This window comes from Megachile rotundata, chromosome 9 (assembly GCF_050947335.1).
Source record: "Megachile rotundata isolate GNS110a chromosome 9, iyMegRotu1, whole genome shotgun sequence".
NCBI classification, from domain to species: domain Eukaryota; kingdom Metazoa; phylum Arthropoda; class Insecta; order Hymenoptera; family Megachilidae; genus Megachile; species Megachile rotundata.
Window position 1 is genome coordinate 9472465 of NC_134991.1, and position 13588 is coordinate 9486052.

The following is a 13588-nucleotide window of genomic DNA, read 5'->3' on the forward strand; positions in this document are numbered from 1 at the left end:
GTGCGTCTGCGGATTACATTTATGGAGGACGTATAGGGCGTCCCAGTTTTGTATCGACAAATTTTATTAACGTTCGTGAAAATAACGAATGTTATATTAATAGTTTCAAACTTTGAAAGTTATGACAAAGATAGGAAATTACAAGGACTGTTTTGTTTTGTTCTATGGGATATTGCAAGTTTGCCCTTTACTATCATGCTTTATAAACAAAAATGGGGAATTTATATGAATGTAAATTGTACAGGGTGTATCACAACTAGTGTAGGTCTCTGAAATGCTAGTTGACGTGATTCTGAATAAGATTTCCTTTTGCAAAAATGACGTTTGAAGCTTCGTCATTGAATTATTAAGAAAAATACGACAGCTGCGAACATAAAAAATTTATATTACTTAATATATATTACTTGGAATCGTGGAGCGTGGACTTATGGCGCATAGAAATTTTGGCACGTGGAATTATGGCGCGTGGAAATACAGCGCGTGGAAGTTACGGAGCGTGGAATTATGGCGCGTGAAAATTACGGCGCATGGAATTATGACGCGTAGAAATTTCGGCGCGTGGAAATACAGCACGTGGAATTATGGCGCGTGGAAATTACGAAGCATTGAATTATGGCGCGTGAAAATTACGGTGTGTAGTATTATGGCGCGTAGAAAAATCGGCGCGTGGAAGTACAGCGCGTGGAAATACAGCGCGTGGAAATTACGGAGCGTGAAATTATGGCGCGTGAAAATTACGGTGTGTGGAATTATGGTGCTTAGAAATTTCGACGCGTGGAATTATGGCGCGTGGGAATTACGGCGCATAGAATTATGACGCGTAGAAATTTCGGCGCGTGGAAATACAGCGGGTGGAAATTACGGAGCGTGGAATTATGGCGCGTGAAAATTACGGTGTGTGGTATTATGACGCGTGGAAGTACAGCGCGTGGAATTATGGCGCGTGGAAGTATAGAGTGTGGAAATTACGGAGCGTGGGATTATGGCGCGTGAAAATTACGGTGTGTGGAATTGTGGCGCGTGGAAGTACAGCGCATGGAACTATGGCGCGTAGAAATTTCGGCGCGTGGAAATACAGCACGTGGAATTATGGTGCGTGGAAATTACAGCACGTGGAATTATGGCGACTGGGAATTACGGCGCGTGGAAATTACAGAGCGCGGAATTATGGCGCGTGATCTATTTTTGCAAAGGGAAATCTTAGAATCACGTCCTCTACCACCCCTTTCCGGGAGTTACACGAGTTGTGAGACACCCTGTATATCTATAATATCTTAATCGATTCTGAAAAATTGTACCCATGTTAGGTTATACTCTACATTAAAAGTAAATGAACTGGGACACGTGTGATAAGTTCACATGTCTGACTCGGCAGTCAAAGTGTTAATTATGGAGACAGAGCGAGTTTCGTTGGTAGTTAATTTCAGTGTATCTGATCGGTAAAAATGTCAGGAAAGGTAAGGGGTTAAACGACGAACGAATTTTCCCTGATCAAAAGAAGATTACTTTCACCGACGAGATGAACTACGATTGGCAAGCGAAGGCCTTTGTCGACGTTTGTTATTAGCCGAAACTTCCTGGACAAGTTCCAATCTGGGATCAGACTTGCTCGAACTTTGACTTGTTGTTTCATTTGCGGCCTGATATCGGACGTGCACCACTTGTGAGCAAGTAATTATCTCAACTTTTTCTTGCTTTTTTCTTCTTTATTCACCCTTCGAACCGGCGGCCTCTACGTGCATCGCATTATTACGGAAAATCCGAGAGAACCTGTGTGCTTCTCGAATGATATTGCGTGGAAGAATTTAACAAGACCGATATGTTTCCCTGAACATCTTGTTCCTTTCTCGACCATTGGAAAAATGTGGCTCATTATCGAGAGAGCGGATCCAACATGGTTGTTAGGATTATTTAATATTTTTTTTGTTGCGCTTTGTAAATTTGGTTTTCTGTACAACGAAATCATCTTACGTGTAGCTGCTTTGTTCATTGAATTAAATGAGTTATTAAGTTATGGGTTATAGGGGTTGATTGTGGATTATGAATTATTTATGTTTTACAAGTTATTTATGAAGTAATTATTTCTGTCATAATTGTTTTCGTATTGTGAATTATTTATGTCCTAATGATGTATGGATTACGAATTATTTATGAATTAATTATTATATAGAAATAATTATGTAGAATAATATAATTATATAGAAGTTCAGAAATTTAAAAACTTGGAAACTTAGAAACTTAGAAAATTAGAAAATGGGGAAATTTGGAAATGGGAAAATTGGAGAATTGGGAAATGGGAAAATTAGAAAATTAGAAAATTAGAAAATTAGAAAATTAGAAAATTAGAAAATTAGAAAATTAGAAAATTAGAAAATTAGAAAATTAGAAAACTAGAAAATTAGAAAATTAGAAAACTAGAAAACTAGAACGTTAGAAAACTAGAAAACCAGAAAACTAGTAAACCAGAAAACTAGAAAACTACAAAATTAGAAAATTTGTATATCCATAAATTCAACAACTTTCTAAGAACAAAATTACAAAGAAAAGAAGATACATATTGCCTTCATATCTTTTATCATACACTCCCTAAAAAAATCTTATCATATTCCTCGTTAACGCTATATATATAATCGCAATGCTTCAAAATTCATTTAAGCACATTGCCCTAGTCGTGTTCACGTTTCACTGCTGTGTAAATAGCTTTTTTTATCTCCTATACAGAAAAGTTTTCTCAGAAAATACGAGAAGTAATGCAAAAAAGCGGTTCGCGTAGTTTGAGGATTGCGTTTCCATGGAACTGCTTCGCCCCATGGTCTGACGACAGAAATTAGAATAAACTTGCCGTTCGTGAACACGAAATATCCCGGTAAACGGTGCTTTTAAGGAGCTGCAGTTGAATCGTGCCAACTGGAAGCTTAATCTTCGTCGTACCACGGCAATTTGCCGCACTTATAAGCGTTCTTGATATTTTCACGAAGATGCTGACTGAAAGCTTTAGCTTCAATTATTCTATTGTATTAACACTGAAACTAATAAACGGGTGTATTTCATCCGTTCACAAGGTTTCTTTTCTAAATTACAAAATTTATTAAGATACTTTTCTTGAAGTCTGCGCTGATCTTTGGGGAGATAAAGAATTCATTTATTAATTTATGTGTTATCGAGTGTTTGCTTATTTTTCTGATCTATTTTTAATTTCAAAGTATGCGTGTATTACGTGACGGTACGATTAGTGTTAATTTATTAGTGGTGAATTAAAAATGGTGAATTTTAAGACTTCGACATTTAGGGACCTATTTGGAGATGTAGGAATTTGGGGACCTTGAGAATTAGAGATTTTTAGATTTGGAAACTTATGTCTACGAGAATATAGGAATTTGAGGACTTAGTTTGGGGATCTTGGAAATTAGGGGTTTACGAATATAGGAATCTAGCGATTTGGTAATATAGAAATTTTAAGACCTAGAAATTTTGTAACGTAAGACTTTGTGAATCTAGGGATGTCGTTTATTTACTTGTTCCTAATTTCATATTAAGCGTGGATTATACATGAGTATGTTCAGTGTTAAACGGTATGGTTATTAAGTAATGAGGTTTTCTGAATAACTAGTAATTGTAAGACTAGTAGTGATATTGTTAACTGTCTACAGACTTTGCAACTTTGAAAATAAGGAACGTGAAAATTAGGAAACGTAAGTGTTTGGAAACATCGAGAGTTGGGAATCAAGAAATATGGGAATGTAAGGATTTGCTACTACAGGAAATTGGAGATTTAGAAATTTGATAATGTACGAATTTATAGATACGGATTTGGGAGCTTAAGAATTCGGGAATGTAAGGATTTATTGATATAAGCAATTGGAGATCTAGAGATTTAAAATTCTACAATGGCAATCTAGACAAAATTGTTTTCGTGAAATTTGGGAATTTTGCGATTATGGGATAATTTGATATTTGAGAATCTCGAGAAACTATTAAATTTAGAAGTTTTGAAGTTTAAAAATTTTTAACTTGGAAATTTGAAAAATTTAGTATTCAAGAATATAGAAATTGAAAAATTTTAAATAGCAAATTTAGAAACTTGTTATGTAAAGATTCAAAAATTTGGAAAGTGACAATTGAAAATTAAAAAATTGGAAAATTAGAATTTTTCGAAATTTGAAAATTGAAAGTTCTGAAATTTTTAAATTAAAAATGTGAAAATTCGGGAATTTAGAAATTGAAAAAGTTTAAATAATAAATTTGGAAGTTTGATAATTGAAGATTCAGAAATTTTGAAATTTAGAGGGTGAAATCGAGAATTAGAGAATTGAAAAAGCGGAAAATTGGAAAATTAGGAAGTTTGGAATTTCAACTTGAAAATTTCAATTTCAATCAAATTTAAATTTGGAAATTGAAAGTTTGCATGTCTGAATATCCGAAAATTTAAAAATCCCCAATACCCAAGTTCCAAATTAAAACTCATCATCATATAACAGAAAGTATTAAAAACCGTTTAAGAGAATCCTCTTAAAGATGAAAACTTTCGAACATTGTTCGAAGGAGTGAAAAACGTTCCATCGATACATCAGTTCCCCGAGGACTACCTCGATGGCGATCATTTTAATTCTTGACACTTTGACAGCCCTATATCTCGTGAAATCTATAACTCTTACAGTTTTATGTCCTTTGCGACAGAAGTTTGCTATCATAGTTATATTTAGAACGTTCATTCAACGTGTATTGTTAAATTATTACTTTTTAAATCGTATACTTTTAAATTATTAATGAATGAATGATTTAAATTATCAGTGAACGCAAACTCGTAAATATTTCAGTTTAAACATAAATGGATTTAGGCCGCTTTCAAAATAAATGGCTCATTCATTTTCTAGGATGTAATAATGGATTCATATAATAAACGAGCTTTTGGTACTCGTTGATAAAAGTTTTAGGTGTAATATACGTTCAGGTCAATTAGTGCCTTCATGTCACAAATATTTTTGCTGCAGTTAATTCAAGAGTTTATGATATGGTGTCGGATACACGAAATTCCTATGTGTGTAACCTAAAAGGTTTAGCTCGCACAAAGGACCTACAGGTACCTTTTAATTAAGGTGCTCACTTACGTCTGGAAACTCTCCAATTTTTTCTAATTAGAAAAATAGTGACTACCATTAAAAGGCGATGTTTTACAAGTGTTCTTTCTACTGTATCCTCTCTAATTTTGATGAAATATGGAACTCGAGAAATATTTAATTCGCATATTTTCTTCTATTTTGGAAATTTAATTGAGTATGTTGAAAATTATATTCCAACATGGAAAGCTAAAAACACTGTAAATTTTAAAAGTTTAATTTTCAAATTAGGAGAAATTTAAATTCCCAAATTGTTAAATTGTTTTACTTGAAAATTTTTAATTTGGTAATTCGAAAATTTGGAACTTCTATATTTGTATATTTGAAACTTTCTAAATTTTTAAATTCGATATTCATTGCTTTAATTTTTGTATTACTACATTTCTAAAATTGTATATTTCCAAATCCCAATATACCAAATTCTCAATTTCCAAAAATTAAGATCATTTATCCCTGTGAGTTCTTTAGCAGTCACTTGTGTCAACCATCAGCAATTTAAACCGAAATAAAAATCCATTTCCTGAAAACGTAACTCTCTATAAAATCATTTCACCGCACTCTCTGGTGAAACAATGTGCAAACAAACTAATAACGAATTACATTAATCTGCGTACTTCACAAAAGAATCTTTCGAACGCGTTAGAGAACAAAACAGTGCAGTGGTCCAAAGCAACGCACAGAAATGTTGTCAGGCTGAAAATCACATTTCCTGACATTCGCGAGATCAAAGTAGTGGAACTTCCCTTTTGTCGTATGCCAGCCACGAAATTTTCCAGCTGGACTTTTATCGAATTTCACCAATGCCGTGGCCAGCCTTCCGTGGCGGAAGTCTCCTTATCCGCAAAGGAAACGAGACTTCTTTACGGAGGCATGTGCCGTGATTTCGAAGATTCATCCTTCAGAACATCCTTCACACGTATGAACACGTATGTATACGTGTGGATTTCTACACGGAGGAAAAACACGTATGTATATGTGTGTGCACAGGGCACATGCGTATATGTATTTGTACGGAGACATACATGTATGTTTTGAAAGACACAAAATATACATGTGTGTGCACAGAGACATACATGTGTGTGTATAGAGACATACATATGTGTGTATAGAGACATATACATGTGTGAGTATACAGATACATGTGTATATGCACTTGTACAAAGCATACAGGTATATGTGTGTGTTGAAAGACACAAATGTATATGTGAGTGTACAGGGACATATACATGTGTGAGTACAAAGATACCTATGTATATGTAATCGTACAAAACATACATACGAGTATGTGTATAATAGGACGTATAATACATTTTTGTATGCAGAGACATGTATACACATGTGTATTGTACAGAGACACATATGTTAACGTATGTGTGAGTGCAAAGACACACGTGTTCATATGTGTGTAAATACATATGTGTATGTCTATAGATGCATACGAATATACGAGAAACATACATGTACATATGTGTGTACAAAGACACATTGCGTGAGTGAGTGTAAAGTCACATATGCACAAGTGTGTGTACAGAAACATATGTGTACACGTGTGTGTACAGAGATATATATATGAATATGTTAAACATACGTATGTATGCATGTATAGAAACACATATGAATGTATGTACAGACATATGTATGTATATGTGAGTGTATTAAGCTACATACATATGTATGTTTGTACAGAGACACATGTGTACATGTGTGTGTACAGAGGGACATATATGGTGTTTCGCGTGCAAAGTACACGTAATGGCGATATGATGTTTTAAGGGATATAGGTCAGGGATTCGTCGGCTCGAAGCCTTCGAGAGACTGTTGTTCTATATCGGAAGTTAACCTAAATTTCCTGAAGTCCTGCGCCTTTTGTCGACCGTGGAAATCCTGCTCTAAATGAGCAGCTTATTCTCAGATCGTCTTAAATCCACTTTTCCGAACGGCATAGGTTATCAGTCACAAAAGAAGGTATTATGGTTGGACGAAGGACTGATTGAACACGAAGGAACTTTATGTATGAATGAGATCGATATCTTAAAATTGAACCCTTTCGGACTTTGTGCATGTTAAAAGATACGTGACATTTATTTTGTTTTGAATTTAGAAATCTATTTCTGCAATGTAATGTTTATTCATCTCTCACGATTCATTCGTGTATATAAAAAATACATCCACGTCGTTTGGTTATAATATTCAGTTGAATAAATCATTTGAAACAAAATGTATTTCCATGTCTCGTTAATCTTCGACTGGAACAGTTTCAACAAGTTAGTAATACTTAGAAGCTAGCTGGGCTGCGGTATAGGTTTTTGTGTGCGAACATCTGGAGTATAATTCTACTTCAGCAAGATTGTGTTTCAAAGCGTAGACGACTAAATTCAAAATGCAACGATAATAGGAGAATACCAGATTTGATAAGAGACTTGCAATCCATCATAAAGAGAAAACTTATGGAGAAGCAGCACAGTTTTTAATGCAGAGGGCAGATAAGACGTAAGATCGAATTTAAGAAACAAAAGGTATCTGTAATTTTGAATTATAAATGAGACTGAAAGAAAAAATGGTATCCTCCAAAATATTTGAAAAAAATAATGTGCCCAACAGGTGATTGAACAGAAATAAAGTTTGCGACAAAATATTAAAATTCTATCTTTTCCTACATTTCATGAATCTTCATAAAATATCAGAAAATTAACGAGACGTGAAAATGATCTGTTATTTAAAATTGCAGATCGAAATGTTACGGTTGAAAAGAAATTATACATTTCCAATTTACAATCTGATTCATGTTTTTGTAAAATAAGCAGCATAAATCATCCCTTACTGCAAAAACAAATACAGAAGTGTCCGAATATTAATGCGAGTAACTGTATATGTTTTCTCCTTCTCCTCTTGCTGTATCGATTGGGAAAACCTTTCTGTTACCAACGGCGAAGAACGGCAGAGGTTATATTTATCGATAAGCGAATTAATTTACATAACGTCGACCTTCGGCTCTCCAAGACACAGAATTGTTTCTGCGTGAAAGAATCCGACATAATCGTCGCGTGTCCTGCAATTTGCGGGCTCGTTCTGTGAATTCCTACTTGTTTATTACAGAAATATGCCAGGTATGATAAGAATCTGGTGGCTGTGACTTGAGAATTTGGAAGCTTGTTTATTCGACGTTCATGAATCGAGAATTGTGTCGGCTCATTTTCATTAAACCATCGCAGTCTTTTTTGATCCGTGTTCGATCGACGAATTTCCATTGTTTTTAATTTATGCTTTGTTCATTTGATTACCATTCAACTTTCCGTGTATCAATATGCCGTTTCGTTACGCAAATATTTAGTTTAAAAATGGAGTTTTATTACGGAACGGTTTTGTTCGTAATAAAACTTCGTTCATTGTTGATTCAAATTTTGATTACTTTGTAACGTTAGAGAATTTTGTATTTGAGTTTTGGTACAGAGATTTTTGGTATTTTTTCGATATTATTTGAATGATATGAAACGTTCGTGATGTTTAATAATTACTTATTTATGAGATTTAATATTTAAGTTTGTATAAACTAAATGTTATAAAATGTTGTACATATACGTATAACAATTACATTATAATTTAAATTTTATTAATGATAACATTTGTTATTAATAAATAATGCCTATTTATAGACAAATTTAAACTTTAATAAGCCTTACAGTTTGCATAAAACATTAATTTTATAAATTAAAACAATAAATAATTTATCTAATCTAAATTTCAATATACATAAAAAATATTTTATATAATACAATATACAATAAAATGTTATATATATACAATGTTTATAATGTAATGTTATATGTATACAGTGTTTATAACATTCATAATAATTTATTATAACAATTCTCTAATGAAACATTGATAAAAATCTTGGTTAAATGTACACAGAATTTCAGAATTATTTTTAACCTTCGTTTAAAGATAATAAGCAGTTTTTCTAAATAAAAAGTATAAAATAAAATTGTGTTATAACCAGATGAAATCATAATAATAATCTTATCAGCAGCTTTCATAAACTTAATTACTAGCGTGAAATCTCTTTACACGCATAGTGAGTTTAAATTAGCAGATAATATCAGTGTCACAATTATTTCACTTCCCGTAAGATTCTCTCCTAAAAAACCTATTATTCTTCGTTTATTCTCTTAACGATGTTAACCTAAACGGTAGAATTACCATCTTCAGTTTAATTTGCTTTATGAACTGTGTACTTACTATGAATTTCTTTCTCATTTTCACCTCCTAAATGAAATATAATGTATAGTACAATTTATGAGAGATACGATACGATAAAATGAATGAATCAGAAAAAATTGAGTTCTACCATATTCTGTAATAATATTTGTTAATTTTCCGTTACAATGTTTTATTGTAAGTAATTCAGTTATTATATTATAGGTTCACATATTTTTAACTAATTTTAATTTTAATTCAATCTTAGTATTTGTACGACGATGAATTTTTATACTGAAATAAGACATTCTTGTCGACTTAATATAAAATAATACAATTGATTCTATTATGATATTAATTTTCTTAATTCATAAATACAAAAATTATTAGTGTTGTAATTTATATCTATGAGTTCAGATATATATTTAAAAATATTTACCTTTAACTGTAAAATTGATTGTACAATACAGAAAACTATGGTATTAAGTCGACAAAAATATTTATTTCTCTAAATATACATATATGTAAGTAGTTACTTTATTATAAAAATTCGTCTTTATAAGGATTTGAATTTTACCGCCATCCGCGGTCGCGTATCGTTCAGATCAAAATGGCGGATTTACTTATCCCTTCAGAATCACTGAGTGCATACAATTTACATACCTCCACAGCGTGTCAATGTTTGCCAATCTCACAACTTTATCAAGCTACAAAATTCGTCCATACAAAATTAACACCGAGATAAAATAAAGTTGAAACGAAATGCAACTGAAATTACAATAATTTGTTATTCGATGAAACTCGATTGTCACGTGTATCGAATGCTTAACGCACGATTAAAAATCGTTGTGGACCACGTGAAGTATTTTGCATAATCAGATACCCCCGTCCCTCGACATCCGAGAATAAATTTACAAAGCGATATGAAATTATGTAAATGCAGCTACTTTCATCCCCTTATCTAACGAGCGTGTTTCAAGCTCTCTCTTCTCTCGAGGATCATTTTCTCTCTGTCTCTCTCTCTCTTTCTCTCCTCTGTCTCTCTTACTTGTCTCTCTTTTTTTCTCATTCGTATTTTAAATCTCGAACCGCGAATAAGCGAGCCTCAATTACAATGTTGCTAATGTTTCTTTTCAGAATCGAGTTATGTAAATTCTGCAACATACATATCGGCCGTTAGAACGACACTGTTGATACTCGGTGTGAGTACACACCAGCTGGGTGGTATGGTGTGAGTATCACGTTTTGTGATTTCGTTTTGTGAACTCGTCCAAGTGAATATCTGTGTATCGTGTATCCGTGAGAGAGGAAGGTATCGAGACTGCTTTCGAATTTTCCCAACTTCCCACAGGGTGTTTTCGAAACGTTCTGTAATCCCGGACGAACGAATTTTTTGGAGGAATAGGTATCGAATCGTTTCCCTTTTCATTCTGAGTTGCGGCTGCGCTGTGATTGTTGTTAACGATTTGGGATAGTTGTTTAACACGTTGAATTGCAAGAAAATTACTCGTGAGGCTGTCTTGTTTGAATAGTTAACCCTTTTCGGTCGAGAGACAACAGTTCAAACATTTTTATAGTTTAATTATTTTTTTTTAATGCTAGACTAGATGTGCTGAAACGATTTCAGGTTTTTGTTACCGCACAGATGTTGTCGAAGACGCAATTATGTTAAAAGTTTCAATAATTATTTAATATACATTAATAATTTAATTATTCATCGTATTGGAAAGTTCTGTCCTGTATCCCTTTAAAAATAATGTTAAATTATCTAATACGTTTTGTGCTATATCTTGTTCATACACGTGATTCTTATTATTTTATTAGTGGTAAAATAAACATTCATTAATTTTCGGTGGAATTAGGTTCGTGCAAAAATGATTACTTTTGTGTATCAAATTTAATTAATGATATACGATAAAATATGCCATAATTACTATAAAGTTTACTAACTACAATAACAATTATTAGAATCTGCTTATACTGCCAGAAACAAATAAAAAATCGAAACAATAATAAAATGTGGTAATTTCTGAATTGTGTTATTTCAATAAGAAATAAAAAATACTGTACCAACAATCTATAAAACTATTTCCCAGATAAATATTCTGCAATTTTATTTTGAATATGCTTGTTTGATTTAGTACCCCAAAATAGAAAAAAGGGAAATTAGAGTAAAGTAGAAGGAGTTTCGTTCTCTCAAATATATCATTACAGTTTCATAAAACCACAATTTATTTTTGCACTAACCTAATAGATAGTGCCCTATGTCCTCCGTAGTTTTATTTGAGCAAGGAATAAAATAAACGCGTGATACCAAAATCTATATTTTTGAATTAGTTTTTCGAACTGAAACGAAATTAAAAACGACGAATAAAACGCTGTTTCAAATGTTGACGAATGCTGCAAAATTAGATACAAATTCGACATTGTTTATTTTAATGATGATATACAATTTCTTAATGAGTACTTATGAATTGAAGTACTTGACAAATTTCTGAGTATTTTCGACTGTATTTGCTATGAAATGACTCCGGTTGAAAAGGGTTAAAAGAACACGAAAGTAACATTTTAGTACATTTACTAACATTTTGAAACAGTAAATTGAAGAAATAGATCAAAATATCGTTCCTTAATTAATATTTTTACCATGATGATTGTCACAGTGAAAACGAGCCATGACTATAATTCTGAAGAACACGTTTTAATTTTAATAATATTGTACATTTACTCGTTTGCATGAAAATATGCTTGTTTATGTTTGTTGATAAATTATCTAACATCTTATATGACGTTTCAATTCTCATACGATGTTACAATTATTAAAATTTAAATTTACAAAATTGGTTGTAACGTCATAAACTGCTTAAAAAACTATTTAAAAATGTATTTAAGTTTAACGAAACCGATTTACAGTAATCGCGAAACTATGTGCATATTTTAGGAAGAGATTTAACGTTATAATTATTTTCTTAAAGGTCTTTGTATGCTGTCTCGAAGATCGTTTTAAATGGCTAAAGTCATAAAACGTTCATGGAACTTAAACAAGTATTTTAGATTAAATTTTTTATAGAAGACATTGACAAAACACGGTCACACAAAATAATGATGTACACATTTTTAATCAAACGGAAAGTTTGATAAGCTCTGATGGAACGAAAGCACCGTAAAATAGCACCTACTTTTTAATTTAACCTCAAAAAGAATATCTGATAAAGTTGAAAGCAGTGTTATATCAATTTGAAGTTTGAAATTCGATGAAAATGGATATTTAAATGTTTCATTTATAATATTTAATACCTCAGAGTATTGGTTCTTTGTCAGAATTATGTTATTTCCAGTTTCATTCGTTTATCCAATTTTCAATCGTTCATATTTCAAATGGTAATGAACCTCAATTTTATGTTACAAAGAAATCGTAGCTTTCACTTTATATATTTTGTATAAATACAGAATATGAGGAATCAAGTGTAATTCATACTTTCATGTAATATAGTCTTACAAAATAGAGATGATGAGATTTCTGATCTAAAAAATGTAGACAATCTAAACAATTTTTATTTTTTGTGAAAGATAACACATTTTGAAACACGCATGTCGTTACAAATGATAGAAAATTGATATGTATTTGTTTGTGGAAAATTGTTACAATTGTAACAAAGATTAATTAATTGTTAGCTATGTTTCATTACTTCTTATAATAAAAGAACTGGTCAATTTGTGATAATAATGTTTGTATAGGATATTAGTAAAATTATGTAGTCATTTTCGAGAGCTTAATTCATTAACTTCATCCTGTCATACGTTTGTGTTATTTTATGTTACATCAAATGCTTTGATATAAAAAGCACTTGATGTGGCATAACTTCATACTGAAATCGCGTTGTTTTCCCGAATATCGTTTTCCAAGAAGTCTTGTAATGCACATACGATTTATTGAAGTTAACTGTGGGAACTTGCAAAGATATCTAAGAATGCTCTAACAAGGTTTAACCCTTTGACGGTAACATCAAGTTAGACTTGTAACACACTACAGTTCAAATGTGACAAACCTAAATATTTGCATAAAGATCAAGTTTTGGGTTCGATACCCATTGTAATTTATATAATCGAAGATGGCTAAATCTGAAATATACCTAACATTTCAACGCTCTTTATTTAAGATTGCAGTAACAGTTAGCAGTGGCGCCACTGTCGAAAAATTTATAGGTTAGGATTCATCAACTATGAATCCTAACAAGAAAGTCGAAATACTAGAAATTTGTGTGATCTGAATT

The 13588-nt window shown here is 32.1% G+C and overlaps 1 protein-coding gene across 1 annotated transcript in view; it reads left to right on the forward strand.

Annotated features, from left to right (window-relative positions):
* Positions 1-11042, forward strand: part of Teh1 (tipE homolog 1 phospholipid transfer protein) — a 66935-nt gene extending 55893 nt beyond the window's left edge. The window contains exon 3 of the mRNA XM_076535582.1: positions 10452-11042. Within this exon, the coding sequence (XP_076391697.1) occupies positions 10452-10494 (43 nt within the window). The 3' untranslated portion in view covers positions 10495-11042. The remainder of the gene's footprint in view (positions 1-10451) is intronic.
* The last annotated feature ends 2546 nt before the right edge of the window (positions 11043-13588 follow it).